The sequence below is a fragment of the Spodoptera frugiperda genome, chromosome 12 (genome assembly GCF_023101765.2).
Source record: "Spodoptera frugiperda isolate SF20-4 chromosome 12, AGI-APGP_CSIRO_Sfru_2.0, whole genome shotgun sequence".
Taxonomy (NCBI): domain Eukaryota; kingdom Metazoa; phylum Arthropoda; class Insecta; order Lepidoptera; family Noctuidae; genus Spodoptera; species Spodoptera frugiperda.
In genome coordinates, this window is record NC_064223.1 from 3,787,034 (window position 1) to 3,811,781 (window position 24,748).

The window sequence follows — 24,748 nt, forward strand, 5'->3', positions numbered from 1 at the left end:
TCTGTATGAAGCCTACGATTATCTATCAACCTACGTTTCTTGAAAACTTTGCAGTTAGTGTTTTTGTACATCATTCGTACATGAGCAGCATAGCTCCTCTAGGATAACCATTCTAGTGAAGCTTTTGCGAAGTTGGAAACTGTTTTATGAAATCTTAACTGAAGTATATTTTGTTATATGAAATATAATCAATGTGTTTAAACTTAACCTTATGGCAATAAGATGTAGATATTGTCGAAGTTCCGCACATTAGTAAAACATATATTCCTACACCAATAGATCAAAAGTGTGTTAAAACTTTACAAAATACATTTTAAAAACTTACACAAAGCAGGCATCTGCGCACAAATGGCCAACGCTTGAGCCAACCTTGGCGCCAACTGATGGTCCTTGGATATCGCCGCAAGCAGTGGACCGTCAAGCAACCGCCACGCCAAATCCACTGACGGACATGACAACACGTAGCGATCCGAACCGCTATCCTGATGAGAAAAAGAAGACGTGGTGTTATCTTTAAACTTAAATACCAGTTTATTATAAGTATCTGTATTTGAGTTAGCACAATGTTGATACTGTATAATAAGGCTATCAGCTGATGCTCAGTATGCCACAATATGTATAGATCACATTATGACCCAAACTAACAGCTCCAACCCTCAAATACCAAACCCCCAAAAGACGGCAACGCACTTGTAACAGTTGTAACACTAGTGTTGGTTGGTTGGTTATGTTAATCAGCGCCGCCGATCGTTTACCATTTCGTAAAAGTTCGCAAATAACTAGAAATATAACGATATGTAATTTATTATTGTAGTAATCTGCAATGTTAGAGTACTCACACTAAGGGAATGGGCGGGCAACATAGGATGAGCGGTGAATCTCCAGCCCCAACCGGTGACCGAACCATCGCTTGTAAACCTCCACCTTAACTCATCACCTGATTGGAACAATATGGAAACATAAATAAAAAAGTTTAAAACATCTCACATTTTATTATTTGTAGAATTCATGTGTCGAAACTAAGTTAACGCTATATTAAATTTCCATTACCAATAAAAACTTATTTATTTCCAACGGAAATAATTTATGGTACCAAATATTAGTGTCCGACCGAAAGGAGATTGTCACAATAAACTGCAGTTGCAACACTCACAATGCAAAAGAACAAAGCGAATAATATCTGTCATTTTGACGAAAGACACAACAGATTGACAGCAGATCGGCAGCACTAAAGTCAAATTCAAAGCATCCAACTACTACAAAGACTTGGTCTTATCATAACAAATACCAATAATTATCGAATTTTTTATAGTGCCAATTCCTACAAAGTTATTAGCATCAGACATTTACTAAAATATAAATAAAATTATTGGTAAATTACATTTTTGTTGACCAGCCTGTTCAAAAATAGCCAGATTTGGACAATCTCCTTTCAGTATTCTAAGTAATTTTATACATGACCACGTGAGTTTCGGTTTCGGCCGAAACTAAAGCCACGGCCGAATATTCGGTTTCGGTTTCGGTTTCGGCTGGAAAACCAGTTTCGGTCGGACTCTACCAAATATATCACCTAAAAGATTCAGTTTCATTCAATAATATTAATTTTTCACCAAACATTTCACTAAAACTTTTGCGCAAATAGTTTGCGCAATTAGCGCAACTTACCATTAACAATGATTTCTTGCGCCCAATCGGTCGGCTCTCGTCCCGATCGAGTGGCGAGTACCCGACCCGTACTATCCGAAATTGTGAGGGGATCATTACGTCGCTCCGTAGAACATCCTTGTTCGAAGACAACGCGGAGGGATGATGCACCGGGGATCTTAACTACGCCTGTTTCATAAAAGATGGTTAAAGTTAAATTTTCATAAAAAAAGTAAATAAATGAAAATGTACTGGAACAAGAACACTGTATTTAAAACTATTTCTAAGTCGATCTCGTTTATCGACTGTTTGTATACGCGGCTGCAGAGAATAAGGTCTTTACTTTCAGGTCGACTTAACTATAAGTCAAGTTTATTATTGACAAACTTATCCTAAGAGACATTTTTTACACAAAGAGTTTGGAAAAACTGATATATCAACTGGAATAAATTCTGTATACTTATCGAGCCAAACGAAATAATGCACGTATTATATCATCATGGTAAGAAATCTATATATTAATACGTGATGCAAAAACTTTGGACCGCTTTTTACGAAAATTGCGCGGACGTAAAAGCATAAAATTTGGTACATTTATAGTTTATGTGTAGGAGAATGCATAGCGCTAATATTTTTCAAAAATAATGCTTATAAAGTACATTAAATCAATAAATAAAACACTACACACACATGCATAGTATCTGATCGTATTTGACAAAACGTCAAAATCGATAGACATTGCGATGATATTCTCACGTCTCATATGAAAAGAGTTTTATAAAAGAGTTTGAGTTATATAAAAATTATCCTTCAACGTAAGTTAAGTGGTATTGTAAATTAAATCATATATGGTCGAATTTCAGCCACTAGGCGACCACTAGTAGTATTAATTATCCAAAAACATTGAAATACATGTACGTTTATAAATATCAATAGTACTTGTATGGGCTTAAAGTCTCTTACCTGATATATCAGTATCGTCAATATAGGGGTGCGGACTGTCGACGGTGACGGGTTGCGGCGGCGCCCTCCCCCCTCCCGCGGCCGCCTCCTCCAGCTCACACACACACACCTCCACCACCATGTCCGCCACCGCAGGCTTACTGGCGCACAGAGCTAGGAAACGATTGTTATTTAGAGGTAAATATTGAATAAAATATATGACAAATTATGGACAGAATGTTTAGAAAAGTTTATGTCATGGTGGCCCGGAGGTTTAAGACGCTCGTTTCTCATACATGGGAGTGCGGGAAACCTGACTTCGGGAAAGGACCAAAGTGACATTTTACAAGTACCTAAGTGATGCAATGTTCTAAATGGCTTTATAACTTACCCATAAGAACATCAGTAATGATCTTCACAGCATTATTTGAGTCCGGTATTCTGCCTGCCGCTGCTAACTTCAGTAAATCAACCAGAGCCCTTGCATCGGATTCTCCGAGTTGCGACGTGAACTCGTCCAACACCAACTGCAATAAAACTTTCATTTTAGAATAAGAACTGATTTGGGTAAGATGTTTTTAAATGCTTAATAAAAAAAAAGAAATAATAGTTGCGCATGTTTGCACAAAACGCACCTATATAAGCGCAACAATCGCGCAATGTTAACATTATTACTGGGCATAATAATGTGCAGTACCTTAGGAGCCTCAGCTTGTTGCACGGTCATCGTGGCGGCCGCTACCGACACCGCGCTGGACGACATCACGGCCGAATGACGGGACGATATCGAACCACTCAGAGGGCTGCTCGCTCCGCTCTGCTCAAACGAATTTAAAAAATATTGTATAAGTACATATTAGTATTTAAAAATGTCTTGTCAATTAAACAACACACATTGTGTATAAGTGTATAGTAATAGTGACTCGGTATAAGGTAAAAGAATTTCACAATAATATCCCCCATCTTATTCTGGTTAAGCGTTACCAATATCAACCGAACATTTTTGATGGTAAAAAATGTGTTTACTACATTCTTCAAGACCACATAATAATTCGAAGATCTCTTTTTTCTCAATTCTAATCAACAAAACAGTAATGTACTGTAACCTATAATTAAAGATACTGAAAGAACAGGATACGGAAAGAACAACTTTACTCACAGGTAACGTAGCTCTATCAGCGGGTGCCTCGCCCCCTCCAGTCCGGGCGTCACCCTCGGCGTCTTCGTCTTCCGTATCGATCGTGGCCACTACGGGGGCCACCGCGGAACACGCCTCGTGAGCACGTAGAGCCTCTACTAGCAAACTGCGCGCCTGGTAATTGAACAAGTAACGTTGTGTTAAAAATGTCTGAGTAAATTTTATTTCCTGCGAAAGTTTATTTTTTTAAAACAACCATATTAGAAAGTTTGATGTTTACTTTTAGCATACAACTTGAGTATCTTCGAGTTCGAGTGTATAGGTTACTTATAGGAGCTGACCACATCATCGGTGATCATACACCATCACATAATATAGCAACGTCACGCTTTTTATCCCCGAAGGGGTAGGCATACCTAGGTACACTTTACTTTTTACATATTTCACTGTTTGTGTTATAATTCCCGTGTAACAGGGGTGAGATAATCATATAATATTTAATACATAAAATACAAGGCGACAAATTAAATTACCTGTGTTATATGCAAAGCAAGTAGAATCAAAGACAGTGCATGCTGTACAGCTACAGGTGGTTCTAATGCCAACGCTGCAGCAGCTAAAGACGCTCGTGGGCCCTGAGGTTCCTCTACTACTGCTTCTTCCGAATATAATCCTGTAAAACAAGCGAAATATGTAAAAATGAAAAGAACCGCAAAATATTTTAGTTTGCGCAATGTGTTAGAACTTGCGCTAAATGTTGCGCTATCTAACACATTGACGCTCGTATTCCTGTCGTGACTGTGTATTACACATTTCTAATTACGTTTTATCAACATTGTTCTTACCCAAACTCTGTGCTCCCAAAGGATCCTTCAGCGTCGGGAATGGCACTGGAGATACATGGGCAGTATGAGTATCATGCTGTAAAGCTGAGGGTCTTAATGACCAGGCGGCTGAGTGAGAGGAACCAGCGGCGGCCCTCTGTACTCCTTCCACGCCAGCGACGAGCGCCGGGCGACGGTTGACGCAAGTTGTACCATTCCCTTGTTGACCGTGGTCGTTGTCACCCCATGCCCATACCTAGGAGAAACGTTGTGTAAGTTACTCATCTTGAATATTTTTGTTGAAAATCGGTACCTATTTTAAACAGTAATCAACCATCTGATATTCTTATTTAGTCGGGAGTAGGGTGGGATAATTTGACCTGTATTCTGCGAACATACTAGGTTTAAAAAAGCAAATACTTTTATAGTATTTGTCTACGTTACTCATCATAAGCAATGAAGCAGTGTTAGGACATAATATAATTGATATTATTCATTAGTATGACCGAAAAAAATATATCAAGACATTCGTAAGACGTTTAGCTTAACATACCTGATGTTCACTAGTAACAGCGAGACAGTGTAGTGCTCCAACAGCTACATGTATAACTCTGCGCCCGCGCAACGCTTCTACCAAAGTCGGGCGCCGGACATGGGCATCACATCCATGACCAAGGCGGAAGTAGTCACCTTTACCCCATGTCCATACCTAAAATTGTACATTTACAAAATAAACAATAATCTTGTATTATAAGTGTAATGTGTGAGGGGGGAATAAACCTACCTCTCCATCTCTAGTTAGAGCCAAGCTAAATTGTGCACCACACTCCACTTGAATAACTCCTAGAGTATTCAGTCTTTCAATGTTCATTGGCACTGCGCAACCATCAGAGCCGCCTCGACCTAAAACAAAGAAATAATATCGACGCTGGAAAGGCAAAATGTATTAAGCGCCACTTTGGTCGAAAATGAGTTATATATAGCGTTGGAATCGCCTGATTTTTCTCTTTCGAATGGTCTATGTCACGCCTTAATTTGAGCATTTTGATGGCGGTTAATACACCGGTGATTTTAGACTTTTTCGTATATTTTTTTGTTTTAAATCCATTCATTTTTTTACTTTGGCTCATAAAGCGTACATGATAGTAACAAACTATTGATAAGTCATTTATATCTGCTTAAGTTTACAACTAGATTGGTTTTAAAACTCTTTACCTTTCCATTTTTCTAAAAAATAACGCAATAAAACATTTTACAGATTGGCAATTATTAAAAAATCTACACATAAGTCAATTTCCTATAGAATATAACACGTTTTTCTAGCTCATTTTATGCAACTTTTTGTTCGTTAAAACATGTTTTACCTGGACACGGTGAGTATGGTTAACAGACTTAAGTCAATTTTACCTAACCAAGATTGCAAGCCTGCGTTGTATTAACTCCAAAATCTTGGACACGAAGACACCTAGATTATTTTCTATTATTACATTTCATAGTAAACGTTATTCGTAATAACTATTTTGATTTTCAATGAAAAAGCTCCAGTAATTAATTAGTTATGATTTTTTTTGCAAAATTTGAAACTTCAAATCGCTCTACTGAACAATTCATATAATGGCGGTTAATACATTTTGCCTTTCCAGCGTCGATATGATGACTTTGGATTATACATTATATACCTTTTGAGTACACTGCTGTTGCAAAATAAACTAGATTAGACTTTGATTAAATGCAATTAAAGTTCAAATTAAAGTGTTACTTACCTAATTTGCCGAAGTCACCGTCTCCCCAAGAGAATACTTTGCCACAGGCAGTAAGAGCCAATGTTTGAGCATCGCGAGATCCACACGCCACTTGTACTACTCTGAAGCTAGCTAAAGCTTCCACCTAGAAGAGGAAAATAATATCATAAATCCTATTAATTCAGAATCAACAAATTCAAGGTTTTTAAAAAAATATAGCAATTTGTGGTGTTTAAATATTGATGTGTCAACGGTCAACGACAGGAGTGTATTAGAACATTCTCAACGAGAATCGAAAGAACGCACAGAGAGGGACCTCCCTACAAAGAAATAACTACTCCTGTGAAGGAGGGTAGGGAGGTCTTTACCCTGCACTACAGTGAACGATCACGGCTAAAGTAAATTAATTATTTTGAAAAAATGTTTAACGAGCTAACTTGATAAGTTTCAAGTAACTTTGGGGTACACAGTCATGTTCAACCGAACCATTACGTCAGCAGCAAACAAGATTTTCAATACCAATCACTCACCATCTTAGGATAAAGTTGCGTCATATCGTCGCCATGTCCAAGCCTGCCGTATTCCCCCATCCCCCACGTGTACAAGTGTCCCCTAGCGGTCACACACGCACTATGCGCCGACCCACACGCAATGCCCACGACCCTCTCACCAGACAACGTCTCTATAAGGCGAGGAACTTCCAGGGTGATTCGGTTACCATGACCTAGCTTGCCGTCTTCGCCTTCACCCCAGGAGTAGACCTAGAGAAACGAAAGTGTGTTTTATAAGGTTGGTTTAGAGTTGTAAATTGTGTGTAGTCAGTTTACAGTTAGTCTACACTTTTATAATTTATCACAGATTAATTGTTAAAAGTGCTGGATGTTATAAAGAAAAAATGTTAAAGAATGCATTCTTCTTTAAAACTTTTTTATGGAATCGGGTTCAAAGCGATCAGCGTCGCCTATGGACACTTGCAACACCAGAGGAATCACAAGTGCCTTTAAAACTTCAAACATATCAAATCATAGTGCCATTCAAAACTGAATTGGGATAAAGGTATAAAGAAGACAGTCAACCAAACTTTACACTAGATTAACAACCTTATCACATTACAATAGATCATATTTTCCTTTAAACCCTTACCTTGCCATCAGCAGTGAGTGCGAGCGCATGTTTCCCCCCGGAATGTACGGCGACGCGTCGTACGAGTACGTGCGCGAGGTACGGGTTGGCGCGCGGACTCGACACGTTGTTACTGTGGCCTAGGCCCAGTCTACCGTTTGTGCCTTCACCACAGGCGAACAGCTGTGGAAAATGAAGTATATGTCAATATTTTGTTGTAAATGTACTGAAATAATTGTAGAAGAGACGAGTTTAGAAAATTATATGTGTGTTTTTTTATTGTAACTGTTCTTTCAGGTTATATTTTCTCAAAATACAGAGGGATGGAAGAAAGGCAGAGAGATCTTTGGTCACGTAGTGGCATAATTTGGGTTGAATTTTGACTTCCTGAATAAAGCTTAATCCAAAATCTTCTGATAAGAACAGTACTCTAAAAGTAATTATAAAAACCTCCCCATAATTTTCAGGACGTTGAACGCCTCTAACTGCCACACTCAGTGTCATTTAAGTAATCATTAAATGTCTCGAGTATGGCAATAAGTAATAAAATGAACATTGATAATCCTATCACCTTTTATTCAAAACATACCTTTCCATCATGTGAGACAATGAAGAGTGTCTTCGATCCACCGGCAATATGGACAGGTCGGTAAGCGCTGAGACTTGGCGAGAACACGGGGATTTTAACCTTCGACCCTTTCACACCGCCCAGTTGGTCCTTGTCATTTAGACCCCATACATATACCTGCGAAGTAAATATACATTTTAGTTCAAAGGTGATGTGGAACGAGAATAAAACTACAGACGTGTGCTATTGCAATTTTCAGTCTTATCATTAAGCCAAAAGCCATTAACATAATAATTCTTAAATAGGTATGGTATTCGTAGTAAAAAGAAAGTTTCGAAAACTTACTTTAGGACAATCACTTGGCAAAACAGGTGGATTATTATCAGCTGACACAGAACTCGACTGATTGTCTTTCTCCATCCAATCTTCGGCTACAAAGTTCATACTCTGAAACAATCAGCACAATCAAAACTAGTTCTTATTTCTGTTAAGATAGAGTTGAATTTAGTATGCTTACTTGTAACACTTCGTTGTACAGCGGATTTGGTCTGAAGCCCGTTATGTATAAACCATGAACACGACAATCGGCGTTCACGTTCCGATTCTGTTTTATACCAATTTCTATGCAAGCGTAATACTGAAACCAAAAACGTAACATTATTTACAGAAAGTAATAGTAGTAATGACAAGTAAAAATTATATCCATAGTTACTATAAAGACGATAGAGAATAAACATGATACAACATAGAATTCACAACGCAATTTCTATAGAATTTAATCAATAACTAAAAAAGGTATAATAAGTACCGTTGAAATTAGACCTACAGTACAATAGAGTTCAATTTCCTGTAACACAACATTAATAGAGTTAATATTATAACACACCTGTTTACAATCAGCCAGCAACTGTATTTGTGCTAAATGCGCAGGAGGCCTGTCCCTCGTAGGCGCAGAAGGCGTACAAGGCACTGCGGCCAGCGGCGCGAGCGCAGCGTCGTCGAACGTAGCGCCCGCGCGCACTGCTAGCGCGGCCGGACCGTACGCCCCGCCACCGACGCCTAAACCGAGGCGGCGTACGCGCACGCCGTTGCGCATCTCTACGCGGATCCAGTGCTGAGAAAATAAGAGTTGTTTGAACTCGGCAAGGTAAAGTTATGTAAATTATGTGAAAGCGTAAGTATATTTTTAGTTTTACCTTATTCTGCTTCAGGACAAGAGAAAATAGGGTTTCAAAGCAAGATTTATGGTGGTAATTAAAACTTAGCATAATTAAAAAACATTGAGGTAGTAAAAAATATTACACTCACATAAATACATAGGAGATATGAGCGAAAAACAATACACTTCCTACAATCGGTAAAAAAGAAATTCTACCACAAAGACACTAACCTGACCATTCCCACTGGAACTCTGCCAATACGTATGAGGCTGTGAATCAAGCAGCCGTCGTGCGCCGGCGCCGGGCCGACACGAGGACACGCGCACGGCCCGCACCGCGCCGCGCCACCCTACCGCCGTGCCACCCGCACTCTCTCCCCACTCCGCTGTACCAAGTAATTTAAACATTATAACTATGAATAGAACATCATAATATGTAGACGGTACTGGCACTCTAGTAGTTCAACATCAAGAAGCTGGCTATAACAGTCTAATGCTGGCCTATTAGTATCCTCTATATACTCATCTAACGCCTGTTTAGCGTGGATATTGTGTGGGTAAAAGATTGTATATCAAAGGGTGGTGCTGTCCGGTCTCTGTCACATTTGTAGTCCCGTAGTCGAATGGATAGAGGCGGCCACTCTTGAGTGCTTAGATAAAAATACATCAGCAAGTGAATACTTACACTGATCAGTAACAAGTTCCATTTCACTGACTTGTCCTGTCCAACCAGGTTGCTGAGGGAAGTCTACGGTTAGGTCACGCCCGTTGCTTGAGATTGCTGTAGAAACGGAAATAATTGTCATTCAATGAACATTGTAAAAAACATTAGTCCTCTTTGGTCTAAAATTATTAGTAACTCTACAATTAAGAAAAAATACGTACAAGTAACAGTGCCAACACTGGTATGATCAATACACCCCCACTTGTACCGCGGCTGGGTGACGGCGGCGCGCACGCGCACCCTGTCCCCCACCGCGAAGGGGGGCGTGCCCGATACCACTTCCGCGTGCAATGCGCGCACGCCGAACACGCGTCCTAGACCACGCCATTCCACCTGCGCAATTGATATCAAAGTTAATTGAGGGATAAAGATTAATAGCTAGTGTCAATAAGAGTTATCATTATTTTGCTCAGTGGCTGATGCTTGTAGCGTCAAGTCTGTTTGTCCAATCCCAAAGAACCTTTGGGATTGGACAAACAGACTTCACTTGTCTATCTGCCGGCACAGTTGGCTACTAAAAATACATAAAAAATATATTTTCAGTAGCCAACTCTAAAGCTACTTAACAAAGAAAATACAAGATTCTTTTGTAACTTTATGTACAGGGTCAATGATTTTTGGAGCACAAAACTGGGGTTAGCAAAATACTGTGGTTTGAATATGCAAAATAATCAGAGAACTATTTAGTAGTGAGTTCGCCTTATTTACTTTAATATTTTAACAAATAAACGATTGACGAAAATTGCGTACACTTTAAAATAACAAACTAGTGCTCAATTATAAACATAGCTTAAAAACCGCAAGTCAATGAGAACATTTAAACGAAAAACAACCTTATGTCTTGCGAAATAAAGTTGAAATTCAAACTGTTTACTTTGGCAAATAGTTGGCTTATAATAGCGGATGACTTACGTGTAAGAAGACGTTTTGTTTAATATCGCGTTCGACTTTTTGCACTTGTCCGACATCTCCTAAAGCAACCTGCAAAAATACGGTCGACATTTCTCAAAATAATATAAGCAAGCGAAACTAGATATTACTGTGAATAAGCTATGAGTTCAAAATAAGCTAAAATGTTCATATATATATGCGTCTAACTGGCGTACTCAGAGACATTACGTAAACTATTCCTTTGGAACGATTTTGTTAGAAAAAAGACTGGGTTAAGTAACCATTAAATGACTCTGAGTACGGCGCTAAGTGTTTATGTATAATATGTATAATTTATGCATAAACGAAATAATTCCAATTGCTTCAGCATGTGTGTTTTGTTAAGCATAGCTAGCTCTCCCTCGAGCAGTGAATCTCGAAAGCGTCACTTAAAACTAAAAGCGGAATTGCCATAATAAAATAGTTTATTTTCTATAATTTTTATAGTGATAATAATATTATGATAAATTAATTAAACCTTTTTTCTAGACAACTAAATGTACCTATAGATATGTCGAAACATGACACTAAACCTTATTTTAAACGACTTGGTGGTTACTTATTGAGCACCCACTTCTTCTTTTTTTTTTTGACGGCGGAAAATCATTTAATGACTTCTCCCGCCTTGGACGAGGCGAGAGGGAGTGTCAGACTCTTACTGACAAAAAACCAACCCGTACCTACTCCTGCTTTTCAAACTCGGTAGCACTCATTTTTAACTTTAATAAGCTACTCCGATCAAGGTGTCGAATTTAATTATTTTGTATCATTATCCCCATTACAAAGACACCAAAAGAAACATCATCATTAATAATAATCTACAACTTACCGGTTCAACCGCCTTACAGCAGCGTACAGTCATCCCAGGAGTTATGACATCAGACAAGTACTGCGCGTACTCTTCTTCACTAGCAAAACAACTGCGCCATCTATACGGCGTCTGTTTCTTCTCCGGTTTAGTTAGAGGGCGCATTTCGAATACTGAATCGTCCATACCATGCTGAGGTAGTTCTAATAAATATACGACTAGAGATTCCACTGAGGGCAGACTAGTACCACCTGCAAAGAGATATTGAGCTTTATAGTTTAAAAGTTAGAGTTGAAATTTGATTGAAGTACGGCTAGGAGGTATTGTGGATGCAAGGAATATTGAACCTTATAGTTTAGTAATTAGAGGGTAAATTCGATTGTAATTATGGTTGTACGTACCTAAAGCTTGAATAGCTGCATATACAGCGTGTCTAGAAAATCCCATTTCTATGACTTGTTGCACTTGTGACGAGTTCGCCCAAGTGTTGAGATCTTTCCGAGCTACAAAAATGTCATTAATTAAGATTAATTATATAAATTCATTACTTGATTAAAGCAGGCTAAGATCAAGAGAAATGATAAAAAAATGATTTCATTGATTGACGATTTGTAGCTGATAAACAGATGTGTACTTTTATTACAAATACTTACACAATGAGGCTGTACTGGTGGAGGGTCCCATTGATATTTGCATTACATTACTTTTATCTATGATCGGCATTTCAGGCGGCGTGTCGTGATCCTTGTCATCTCCTGTAGAAAAAGAAATTGTATGTTTTTTTTTTTGTATTTATGTAATTATTCCCCACTGTGTAAATCAGTAGTTATTCCCCACTATTATGACATTTTAAATAGTAGATGCAGATTTGGTAATTAAATTTACTTAATCCTTATATATTTATTATTATCGACGGGTATTTACATTTCTTCGTATTGTATTAGCATGGCTTTAAAGCAAAAATATTCAACTTCAACATAATTACTTGAAAAATTGTACTTAAGTCTATATGGAATTGCAACCATTGTTAGTATTGTTACCATTAACATGAGCAGCCAACTGCTGCACTATAGTGAGTGCGGCGGATTCAAGTTCCCGCGACGAGTGGGACGCGGCCAGTGGACTCGGCCGAGTCGCTAGCGCCAGTAGCCGGCGCAAGAGAGTACCTTCTGTACCTAGGACTATTCCTCGGTCTATGTTACCTGAAGCAATTAGAAAAATAATAATATTAAGTTCATTGATAAGCGAATATCGACTTTAAGTTAAGGAAATATGAATTATTTAACATTTTGTGATAATTTGTGAAATTTTGTCGGTGTGTCTACGTGCCAAGTGATAATCGACTGTAATTTAATATGAATAAGGTTGCATTTGGGTAAGCTTGTACAAATGGTTTATCATTCGTCAATTATTTGTCGGCGTGTCTATGTAACAATTTAAAGTCGACTTTCTTACACAGATAATAAGGTTGCATTTAGCTTAACCTGAGCAACTTATGGAAGTATTTGGATAACGTACCCGCCGCATGGTCTGGTGGCTGCATAAGAACCTTCCGTAGTCTTGTCCTCGTGGTTAGAAGTCCACGAACAGCACATAGTGTGAGCAGTTCCATCTGTTGCTTCCTTAGACCGTACACGTCGATTTCAGCTAAAACATACACAATACACGTAAATACATATACATTACTTAAAGCTTACTCAACGTAACCTTTTTCGAGGATGTTCGATTGGTTTCAAGGCACATTGGGACTCATAATCATGGACGAGGTAAACGACGTCGCGCAATCAATTGAATATGAATGTATACCTTTTCCATTGAAACGCTAAAGCTCTTCATTGAAAATATTGTTCCTCCTGTTCTCAGCTGTAGTTATTATTCCAAGGTAATCTCAAATACTTACAAGACTGTTAAGATAAATCACGAGAAAAATAATATCCTTTACAAACCAGCTCGATAATTATAATACTGTGTCCTCACCGGGCAAATGATGTGGATGCATAGGCGACGCTTGAGGTCCGGCGCCTAATAAAGCAGCACAAACACGCAATGCACTCTCTCCTCCACCCAGTGGTAGGGTGAGGCGGTCACCCTCCGCGCTCTGAATGCCGCTTAGTTCAGTCTGGTGGACATAGGAATTACCACTTTAATACTGATGAGGTAGAGTTCAAATTTGTAAAGACGTGAACTTTTTTGTGGGATAGGCCAGTAAACGCAGCTGCCCCGGGATACCCGAAACATCAGAGACTTTACAAGTAGATGTTAGAAATTTAAGATGGTTGGGGATCCGGGGATTTAGCAAATTGGCAAGGGGGGTAGATTACTTACTCCAAGTAGTCAGGCATGCGAACAATAAAATCGTATCAAAAGCTTAAAGTTGGATTAGAGAGATTAAAAAGTAAACTTTACGTGCTTCAATATAAGATACAAATTTCTTTACAACTCTTACCTTAGTAACAGTATTGTCTTCATGTGTTAGAGTAATCTTCGCTCTAGGCGACAACTGTGTCACAATGGCACTTCGAGGCGGCGACCCCGCAGTAACTCTTTGTCCTAATCTTATTCGCCATTCCACACCACCAACAACGCCCAGTGCACCAGCTGCAAAGGATTATGAACCTTAATTTCATAGACATAGAGTAAAATAACGCCCAGTGCACCAGCTGTAAAAGACTGACTCGTAGTATCATGGATATAGGGTAAACAACCCAGTGCACTATCTGCAAGTAATTGTGAACCTTAGTAATTTAGATATAAAGTGGTATTTTGGTTGTGTTGTGTGATTACTTACCGATGAGACAACTCTCTAGACTAGGAGGTGCGGGTTTCATTGTTTGCGTCAAATCTTGACTCGTGTGTGGCCACCAATGCCAGTCGGAAGTAACCTGTGAAATAAAAATGCGAGATAAAGATTTTTTGGAACTGCTTTAGAACAAAAAGGCATCAGTTTTTATAATAAATCAAAGGTGGGCACGTCTTTACAATCCTAATTATTGCCTAAATGTCCGATAGCAGACTCTGGTGAATACTTTGTGCCAAACCCAATAAAAACTATCGTTAGTGGATTTGCAATTAGTGAATTTTGACTGTTACAGTGATTTTGAATACATTTTTGACTGAAACCAACCCCAACAATGGTAGTCCACATATATTTGAGAAAATACTATGAAAAGACTTTCATTTAAAAAGCTTACCGTCTGCGCAGCTAACTGCAACTTATCTAGCAGTAAGCTAGTTATAGGATTGTGCCACTGGGCCGCCGAGTGTAGTTGTCGCACTAACTGTACGAGCGCTGCGCACGTAGCGCCCGTGTAACTCGCAGTCGCTGGGGCGCGCCATCTGTTGTCTGGTAGGTGGAAGTTTATTTATTTTGAGTTTGGAAGATATGTACGTTGGGTATAGTTATTGATGACTTGCGAAGTTCTTCTAAGTGTACCCTTAGTATAAGTTTGCTCTACGTGTAACGAATATGAAATGAGGACGCATTTAGCATTATTGGCCGGCTCGAATAAACCAACCAATCAGAGCGCCGAACGCGCTCTTGTTTCGATCTCGTTAAACGTACTAAGCTCTCTGATACGTATTTTATTACGACTTTGATAAGTAGGTTAAATACAGTCATCATTTCAAGTTCCCACAATACAAAGCCACTATTTTTCAATTTTCTTACCGACTTCCTCTTCATCAGTGTTATTGGTGATAGCTTGGTAGTTGGGCTTGAAGGCGGGGTCCCACGAGTGGGTCTCCAGCCACAGCCGACCAATCAGCGCCAACAACTGGGCGCCGACCGTGCGCCTCCACTCCGGCGGACCCGTGTGTTCTATTAGTACGCGGCGAAGAAGCCATAGTGATTGGATCTGGAGAAAAAAATAGTTTAATATAATATTATAGACTTACTAGGAACTGGACAAAGACAAAAAACCCAAAATCTTGATTTTTATGAAACTAAAATTGCGATAAAGACTTGAGTTTTTTATTATGCGCATCCACCTTAAGTTAATGGGTTATTGATCTACATTTCATGGGCTACATTGACAGTGGCTAATTTTAGAAAGAATAATTTGTAGCTTCAGAATCAGTTAAAACATTAAGAAGAGACATGTTTGTTAAACTTACTTGTAAATAAATGAGATCCTGTGTGATCGGCTTGTCTGCAGCCGAAATAATACTGTAGCAGAGTTCAAACCACGAGTCGGTGCACAAAGATATGCGCATCTCTAAGCTTTGTGCACTAGCTGTAACAAAATAAACATAGGTAACTTGTAATACACTTTATTATTTTATTCATAAGGCTTTCGGTACACAGCGAAACTTGACAAAGTATTTAAAGTAAGTTTCAAAATTCAAGCTATATTTAAAAATTATCACTCGTAACTTACAAAGTGCTAAACAAAAGCCTGACTAGTAGAAATATCAAACGACCATAGAAAAAATTTGGCCATAAAAATAATTATAAAGTCTGGTCTCACCTCGCAACAACGCTAACGCAGTATGATAATGCGTAGTAAACGCCGTCGGAGGAGGCGTCGAGTGTGCATGAGCCAATGTCATCAATCTCCTTTGTAACGCGGCGACATTTCTTCTAGCGACTGTACCAACACAGGCGAGAGCGCCGCCCGCACCGGCGCACAGAGCTCTGATAGCTCCAGTGCAGGCTGCACGGACCTCGCTTACTGGCCACCATTCTACGTTGTTATCTGTTACTGCTGTTGAATAAACAAAATTAAGTGAACAAAACTAGATGCGCAACTATTGCGCTAACATTTAATACTTGCGCAAAATGTTGCGCAAATTGTGTAAGCATAATATTGAAAATAAACCTAAAATCTATGAAAAACTTGATCGATTTGTTTTGGTTGCCGTTCAAAATAAAAATGTAATAGCTTTGAGAAATTACTTTCTTAAATGTACTAACATAAAATTAAAATTAATTCAATATCTTACCATGCCCATGTACAGTTTCATCTACTGACGGAGGGGGTGACGGTGAACGAGCTAGCTTGAGGTCATATTTCCCCTCTTTGCCCATTCGATAGGAGTTTGTACCACCAGCGTCCCATGCCACTCGTACCCAGCCGTCTTCACCTAACTCTCCTATAACTCTACCTTCTCCTCCGGGCACACCATCCTATAAGACAATAGTTTAGATTATGTATAAAAAAATATATCATTTGAATATATCTTTTTAAGTATAAGTACTAATCCACAATTAATACTAGAATTCGAAAAATTATTATGGTATTTTTTTAATAGCTATTGAATCGCTGCGCTTACTGAGAATAGTCGACACACGAAAATCTGTTACATATTACACCATCTGTCTGTGAAAAGACTAATCAGAAAGTTAAAGTCTGTGGCAATCAAAAATACGAATCAAAGTGTAAAAGAACTGTTACGTGCAAAATATGAAATTCCTTGTTTTAGTTACCTGATCACCCCACTTCCAATCCTTGCCACGAACGACTCGGGTGCCAATCTTCATCAAAGAAGCTAGTTCAGGACCAGACAGTGACGCTCCACGTGCGCGGGCGCCGAGTCTCTCGTCCTCGAATATTACCAGGCAATCAGCTGAAAATTTAAAAAATACTCAGTTTGGAACTATTTTCATCTAATTGAAATGTATTTGGTAGGTATCGATTAAAAATGATATTAAAGATAAGTTCAGAATACCAGGGTCGACTACTCCGAATTTTGTTTTTAAAATTACCAATTTTATGATTTCATAGTAAAGTCGAAAATCCATTGTAATGATAAATTCTACAGGAAGATCAGAGTACAAAGATCATAAAATCCATTGAAAGTAACTCGACAAATCGAAAATTGTTTAAACTAAAGAAATTGGATTAGAAATACTATATTTTTGGCTATGTAAAAAAAACATCATGACAACACTTCAGTAGAGGTTTTACCTATACTATAGAATCGATGTATAAATCATGTGAGATAGTTTTAAAAAAATACTCACATTTCGCCTTCAGTCCATTACAAATGAGAGAGGTCAGCTGAGACGTGTCCCCTCCGATTTGTTTCAACAACGTTAGACACGAGCTCAGAGCCCCGCCATTAATTAACTGTTCTAGTTCCGGACCCTGACACCCTTCTATTAGCAGCGATAGTAGAGTTATTAGGAACCTAAAATATAAACGAGATTAAAAATATTTAATTAGTGTAAATGGCGATGGCGTTAAATCCATGAAGCAAGTACAAAGATGAGATGCGATAGTGTGATTGTGCACTGTGACAAAACAAATGGGCCCTGCCCAATGATATTATAACACAAAAAGGAGTAGATCGGTTATAAGCGCTCAGAAAGTGGCACATTAAAATGTGGACAATTGGCAACGTTTTTGTAGTATAAGACCGCTTGATGTATAATAGAGAGTCGTGGCCGTCGTTTGTAGGGTCCCGCGCTGCTTGTAAAGTCTCACGAATTATGGTAAAGGGAAAACCAGTTATGACATATCCTCTTTGTATTTGCTTCATGGTTAAATAATACCTGCTTTAAAGTCAAATATGCCAAGATCAATGCAAAACTTATTATAGACAATAATCTTACCTAGCTCTAGACGGTCGATTCAACAACGCGTGCGCACCATAATTCGCGCTCATTTTCAACGGCAGCGCCTGCGTCTGTTCGCCTTCCAACACTCTCGCTTTCAACTCAATCAGTATAAAATCCATTAATTTAGACCGTTCTAACAACACCATGTACTTTGAGTAAGGTATCACAGATTCGATTCCTAATAGAGGGTGTGTCAATGGTATGCTAGGCTTTAAAGCTACGAATGGTACGGACTCTGCTATATTGGCGCCTAAAATACCAGCCAGGGCCGCGTACTTAATACTGTCAGACATCGTTTGTGATGAGTTCAGCATACTATTGATCATACTGTAACCTTTCTTTCTCATTTCCGCTCTTTGTACCTGAAATTGAACCGTATAGCAAAGTCAATAGAGTTAACATTTGCTCGTGTAGACCTATAAAAGTGAAAATGAACTTTATTGGAATTGAGTTAAGGCTTATTTTCCAATATTCATACCTGACAATACAAAGCTCTCCTAAGTATGTCTATATCACAGGGGTTTTCAGTCATGACGAAGTCAATAATGGCGACTGTCAAAGCTTGCTGCTCTTGAGTGACTTCCTCTAGCAGCCAATAGAGATCTAGGACAGAGAGAGAGAGACACACATTTAAATCAACAATTAATTTGTCATTTTCTTTACTTGATTAGGCCATCAGACACTGCTGAGTAAAAAGTCTTACCTTTCTCTTCACATGCGAGTCTCGAAACCCACGCATTAACAAACTTGTTCCTTTCAGAATTATCATCATCTTTTTCTTCGTCCGCCATAATCAAATCAGTCTTCAGATCATCAGCTAGTATCATAACTTGCTTCTCGCTTTCCATCGATTCTTTAAAAATCGAGTTATCGGTCATATCGTTTATCGAGCTAATCGATATTTCGTTCGTGGGGGTTTTATCGTCGTGTTCTTTATCGGGACCGTCGTCTTTGTCGCCTCTGTCCTTGTCTCGATCGCCTCGACCATCGTTCTTCATATCATCATTGTTTGACGCGTTTTTTAAATCCTTTTCTAAGGGCTTATCTTTTACTTTCAAGGTCACTTTAGGTCTTAATAAGGTGTCTTTTGTAGGAGCGGGAGGTGGTTCGTTGTGTCCTTTAGAGGGTTCAACAATGATGCAGGGAGCGTCTTCAGGAGTTTTCGAAGCTTGAGCGACAGATGACTTTATGAGGAGTGCATCGCCATGTAGAAGGCTACTGGTGGCCTTGAACATGCTCTTAGAGAGACTGTTCTGCCTGTTTCTGAGGTCTTTTGTTGTTTCGAAACTGAAAGAACATTATTTATGTACTTCACTGTGTAATATGTAATATAATATAGTTATAAAAAATGCTTTAATTATGTTACCATTTATTAAATCCTGGTGTCTTAGAAGCTCGCATTACTTTTTGAAATATTTTCTTGGCTGTGGGGGGCCTATGTGATGGCGGTCGGGAATACAACGCTGATACTGCTGGGGACATTGCAGCTCGGACTTCGTGGAGAAGGAACCGAGCCCTTTCTAGAGGCGCTGCACAAACCTACAAACATAGTGAAAAGATAAATAACCCGTACCTTACGAAACCTGAGAATCAGATCAAATTACATACTTTGCTATCAAACAACTAAAAAGTGATAAATTTTAAGAATAAATGTAATGATAATCATCAAGACATACCTCTTTATAGCCTCTAGACAGCTGTTGCCTGGTCCTCATGAGAGTCCATTTGCTTTGCTGTACAGCTTTAACTATTTCAGACATAGCAGGCGATAGTTTCACTTCACCCTTCTCCATTTCTAAAACATACGTTAATTATTTTTTATGTGTGGAAATAAGTCTGTATGAAAGTGTAAAAATATATAAAGAAATGAATCTCACCTGCCATAGCAGTAGCCAACGCATGTTCCTTCAGTCCCGCATGGTACAATAAAGCGGCTAGCAGCGCGCGACGCAGCTCTTCCAACGGATGTTCAGGTGGAAAGTGAGGAGCACAACCTTCGCGTCTCTCACATGCCCACCATAAGTGTAGAGCGAGAGGATCCTACAGAAATTAAAGGTTGTTGAAATAACTAAATACACAGTTGAATTGAGTATCATCTTCCGAGTTGGTTAAATAGACATGATATTTACAACTGTGTTTGAAAGAGAGACCAAATTAGTTAGGCCTAGAATTTATTGTGAATGCTTTGCATAATAATTATGAATTAAAACCACAAAAATTTGCTTTTTGTGGCTTGAAGTTTCCTACAACAGTAATGAAGCTGTTACTATCGCTTCACATATAGTAGTTGTTTTCTGAATCAGATTGATACTTACATGCAATTTAGGTTCAGCTAACGCGAACAATAATGCTTCCGCTCTAGCAGGTGATTGGGCGACGTTGACCCGTGGTGGGGGGCGAGGGGGCCGCGACGTCCGCGTCGGTATCGGAGCGTCACCGGCCGGACTGTTACCGCCCGTGGACGAACCACTGCGGGCTTCTGCCTTCTCCTCGTCGAACGGATTTGTTAGTTGAGGTACCTGAAATTAATAAATAGTTTTTTTTTTTATTGAATACGCAAACGTTACCCCACACTAGGATTTTCTCCAGTGTCGTGGTTGGGGCTACAAACATACAAGTTCATATACACATGACACCCAAACCCGAAACAATTAGTGGATCACACAAAGTTGCTCCGTGTGTCGAATCGAATCGAATGCCCAGTTACCACGCCAACTGTGCAGATTAAATACAACTATTACAGAGAAGGATTAAGGAGAGGCTTCTTGCTAGGTAATTAAACTTAAGAAATACTTTTATTAAGCACTTGTATACTACAGATACATGAGTACAAACCTGCAGCCCCCCTCTCAGGAACACGGCGGCGGCATACGGTGCTGCATCTTGCTCGGCTTGTTGTACGGGCAGCGAGCGCGCCAGGCGGGACCCGCACTGCGTCAGTCCCACCGCCACGTTGAACGCACACGTCGACAGAATGTGGTGGCACTTCAGACTTGCTGTACTTTCCTGTACAATTCATTTCATGATGTTTAGTAATAACTTGTTACTTTATTATGGGGTTTTCTTTGATTAGAAATGGTGTGACTTTTTCTTTGCAGAACACATTGTTGTGGTGTCTATTAATGAACAAGGCATAGATTTACAAATATTACCTATAGTACACCTTCTTGTTGCTAGTATTGTCTTCATAATATGGCCAATTAACAACATTGAACAATTTTCCAGCCTTCAGTCAGAAGTAACGTAATATCAGTCATTCTACTAAAACTTTACTATCTATAACGTTCTTCACTAACGCTTGGAAGACCTCTTGTGTTGCGGGTGTCCATGAGCGCATATTACCACCATAGGCTAAATCCCACACAAAAAAAATACAAATATTAACTCACCTGACACTTATGCGCGTAAATCTGATCAGAGTACATCCCGACATATTTGTCCGTGACGCGCGATATGTACGCGGCGTGCGGGTCGACGCTCATGGCGGCCGTGGCGTCCGACCCGCGCAGCTTGCGGACCATCTCCACTGTACTAGCGTTGTCACACTCGAAGTTCTCCACGTCGAACACGTGACCTGCTATCACCACCCATGAGCCTCCTTCTCGAGTGTGGTTCTGGAGGTCGCATCTGGAATGAAGTGAATATCATAGTCGCTAATAATGAAGTGTTTGTTGTCAAACACACCATATATTCAGACTCAATACTGTTAATGATAATTTCGTAACAGATACTTTATAGCTGTTTATATATCAGAACTTTTTTGCAGCAGTCGCACTTGCGGCCACTCCAACAATGAGGCAGTAAATACAGTGAATACACAATGTTTTAAATCACATTATTGTTATCACAAAAATCTGTCATCACCTAGTACCCTTAAGTACGAGTTTGCTTTACGTTAGTAACGAGAGCGCGTTCGGGCTTTGATTGGCTGGCTCTAACTCATACTTCACTAAGAACTTTAAAAACAAAGGCAACTCACTTGCGAATAATCTTGTTTTTCATCTGCTGTTTCTTAGACACCAAGCCTGGCCAACCAAGAAGGTCAGCATCCAGTTTAGCAGCAGACGGCAGGGCCTTGGCAGCGTCATCGCAAGCGCGTGCTATCTTCACCAGAGAGCTCGCCGAGTCCGCCAGGGCACACGGCGCACGGGCTGTACATGCGCATATCCACGCTCCCAGCTCACTGACCACGCGACCTGACGTATAATGTTGGATTTAGAGCTGTTTCATCAAACTTTGTTTTATGTGAAAGGTTCCTTTAAGTGATTGTACAGTAATCAAACGAAAGGACGTAAGTGTTTATCAAAGTTGCCAATGTTAGTGTACACACTGTAATTTTGTATTCTCCTGTATTTTTGTAAGGTGTAAATAAAGTATAAATATATAAATAGAACAAACATAATATTATCATCACTACAAGTCTAGTAAGTTTAAATGCCAAACGTCGCCCTCCCATAAAACAAATCAAGACAAGTATCGGGTGTCCCAACAAGAACGCAAGATTTAAATTTGGCGGCATTCGAAGTGTCATTGTTTGACATTTGAACACTTGTTATTGTTTGGTAGTATAAGGTACAAGGTTAGTAAAAATGGAGCGCTACACCATTGAAAATGAGGCAGGTCAAGCGCAAGCAGTCAATCATGGTGTTCGGTATCGTAAAATGATAACCAGTCTTTTCGTGACTCGAATTGAAAAAATTAATTTGGAGGGCATGTGGTTTCAACAAGATGGAGCCACATGTCGTACAGCCGGAGAAACCATTGAATTGCTGCATCAGTCACTTCCCGGTCGTGTTATTTCACGTTTTGGAGACCAGTATTGGCCGTCTAGATCATGTGATTTATCACCATTAGACTTTTTTCTTTGGGGTTTCTTAAAGTTGATGGTTTATGCGAATAAGCCGACGGCGACTCAATGCTTAAATAGGAAATTGGACGCTGTATTAATGAAATACCGCAGCATTTATGCAAAACGGTCAATGAAAATTTCATTGAAAGATCGCGTATGTGCCAGCAAAGCCGCGGCGGCCATCTGCCCGATGAATTGTTCCATAGATAACCTCATACTCTCTACTTTACGATATAATATAGATTTTACGATATTTTTAAAAATATCTGCGTTTTATTTAAAATTTAAATCTTGCGTTCTTGTTGGGACACCCTTTATAAACATAGGTACTTTTAGAACCACAGACTACTCCCAAGAAGAGTTATAACAGCTGGTTTGATGATTTTTTTGTTGATCAGCCTTTTAGGAACCAGGTGACTAAAATCAGGTTACTATTATTATTTACTTAGAAGCAATTTCCTCATACATTCTCAAACCACACTTACCAACAATATCAGCAGTAATAAGTTCGCAGAGCGACCCGAGCTGCGTATTATCTGCCTTATGTACCGCTCGCACGAAGTATCGGAGCGTGGACTGTACATGTTCTGCCAACAGCTCTATGTACTGAGTGATGAGAGCACGTACACTGCCGCGCGTGCTACGCCCTCCACGCGACCACATGGCTTCGCAGAATAGTAACCTAAGGAAAAAAAAAGTAATAAAGTTTTACATTTTGAAACTCTCTGTAATCTTAGTACGAGGTTGCTTTACGTTGAACGAAAACAGAACGAAAGTGCGTTCGTCGCTCTGATAGGTTGGTTCATTCGCGACGATCAATCAAAGCGGCGAACGCGATCTTGTTTTTGTTCAACGTAAAGCAAACTCGTACTAAGGGTACTGATGAATGTAATGTTACGTTTGACAAACAATATTTTTACTACACAAATTTTCATACAAAACCTCTTTTTACAGCAATTTTCTTTATAGATTAAGGTCAGAGCAGACCGGATGCGTACCATGTACGAGCACGTATACGTTCCGCTCGAGCCTTTAGAATTAAAACATTCTATTTCTATATTAATTTAATTAGTTTTTAGAAATATGTGAAATTATGTATATGAGTTTTACAGAGCAAAATCTTACCTTTGAAACCGTATAAGCAGATCGCAGCTAGGACTAACGGTGTCGTGTCCTTTAGGATCGTCCGCCTTGCTCGTATCACCGTGCATTATTGCGTTTATATGCATCTGTGTCTGACAGGATGTGTTGCGGATCAAGTGCTTCACCTAGTAACAAATATACAGTAAGAAATCACTCATGTGACTTAAATGAAACTACAAGTAGTACAAATCCACAGAAGCATAATACACTACATATGTCAACGTAAACAGAACATTTAAAAAATTATATCTTCAAACAAAATAAATAATTAAATTAACCAAGTATTAAATTGTATGTGAATCGCTCCATATTCCTTGACCACAGAAGAGCTGTAATGTTGTAGGTTAGGCTAGGAATGTTACGAACATGTGACGCGGCTTATTGCCGTATTTGTAAAATAGTGTCCAAATTAGCTCAAAGTGAATAATGCACTTTTTGGTTAACGACTGGGCCTATTTCGTTGATTGTTCGTATATCATCAAACATATACACAGTCAGACTTACCAAATGCATCAAAGGCACAGATGCTCCTTTATCAGTTGCCGCTGCATTATTCATCTGGTATTCTTCAGCACAACCTAAGAAAAAGAACGTGT

At 39.2% G+C, this 24,748-nt stretch overlaps 1 protein-coding gene across 1 annotated transcript in view; it reads right to left on the minus strand.

Annotated features, from left to right (window-relative positions):
- The window catches only part of LOC118263064 (probable E3 ubiquitin-protein ligase HERC2), a 45,674-nt gene that overhangs the window by 12,100 nt on the left and 8,826 nt on the right, over positions 1-24,748 (minus strand). The window contains exons 20-69 of the mRNA XM_035574837.2: positions 24,657-24,730; positions 24,135-24,277; positions 23,495-23,691; positions 22,140-22,356; positions 21,550-21,787; positions 20,996-21,166; positions 20,476-20,679; positions 20,038-20,200; positions 19,837-19,955; positions 19,527-19,699; positions 18,864-19,447; positions 18,639-18,763; positions 18,155-18,522; positions 17,564-17,730; positions 17,027-17,166; positions 16,543-16,726; positions 16,068-16,304; positions 15,715-15,833; positions 15,269-15,455; positions 14,793-14,944; positions 14,390-14,483; positions 14,048-14,199; positions 13,579-13,720; positions 13,120-13,248; positions 12,642-12,803; positions 12,255-12,356; positions 12,003-12,104; positions 11,623-11,852; positions 10,776-10,844; positions 10,025-10,196; positions 9,825-9,920; positions 9,371-9,525; positions 8,867-9,094; positions 8,498-8,617; positions 8,326-8,427; positions 8,002-8,157; positions 7,434-7,595; positions 6,821-7,051; positions 6,312-6,435; positions 5,333-5,451; positions 5,102-5,257; positions 4,570-4,804; positions 4,258-4,397; positions 3,746-3,898; positions 3,284-3,403; positions 2,978-3,113; positions 2,608-2,760; positions 1,666-1,833; positions 840-937; positions 326-482 (exon numbers count right to left, since the gene is read on the minus strand). Coding sequence (XP_035430730.1) covers positions 326-482; positions 840-937; positions 1,666-1,833; positions 2,608-2,760; positions 2,978-3,113; positions 3,284-3,403; positions 3,746-3,898; positions 4,258-4,397; positions 4,570-4,804; positions 5,102-5,257; positions 5,333-5,451; positions 6,312-6,435; positions 6,821-7,051; positions 7,434-7,595; positions 8,002-8,157; positions 8,326-8,427; positions 8,498-8,617; positions 8,867-9,094; positions 9,371-9,525; positions 9,825-9,920; positions 10,025-10,196; positions 10,776-10,844; positions 11,623-11,852; positions 12,003-12,104; positions 12,255-12,356; positions 12,642-12,803; positions 13,120-13,248; positions 13,579-13,720; positions 14,048-14,199; positions 14,390-14,483; positions 14,793-14,944; positions 15,269-15,455; positions 15,715-15,833; positions 16,068-16,304; positions 16,543-16,726; positions 17,027-17,166; positions 17,564-17,730; positions 18,155-18,522; positions 18,639-18,763; positions 18,864-19,447; positions 19,527-19,699; positions 19,837-19,955; positions 20,038-20,200; positions 20,476-20,679; positions 20,996-21,166; positions 21,550-21,787; positions 22,140-22,356; positions 23,495-23,691; positions 24,135-24,277; positions 24,657-24,730 — 8,325 coding nt within the window. The remainder of the gene's footprint in view (positions 1-325; positions 483-839; positions 938-1,665; positions 1,834-2,607; positions 2,761-2,977; positions 3,114-3,283; positions 3,404-3,745; positions 3,899-4,257; positions 4,398-4,569; positions 4,805-5,101; positions 5,258-5,332; positions 5,452-6,311; positions 6,436-6,820; positions 7,052-7,433; positions 7,596-8,001; positions 8,158-8,325; positions 8,428-8,497; positions 8,618-8,866; positions 9,095-9,370; positions 9,526-9,824; positions 9,921-10,024; positions 10,197-10,775; positions 10,845-11,622; positions 11,853-12,002; positions 12,105-12,254; positions 12,357-12,641; positions 12,804-13,119; positions 13,249-13,578; positions 13,721-14,047; positions 14,200-14,389; positions 14,484-14,792; positions 14,945-15,268; positions 15,456-15,714; positions 15,834-16,067; positions 16,305-16,542; positions 16,727-17,026; positions 17,167-17,563; positions 17,731-18,154; positions 18,523-18,638; positions 18,764-18,863; positions 19,448-19,526; positions 19,700-19,836; positions 19,956-20,037; positions 20,201-20,475; positions 20,680-20,995; positions 21,167-21,549; positions 21,788-22,139; positions 22,357-23,494; positions 23,692-24,134; positions 24,278-24,656; positions 24,731-24,748) is intronic.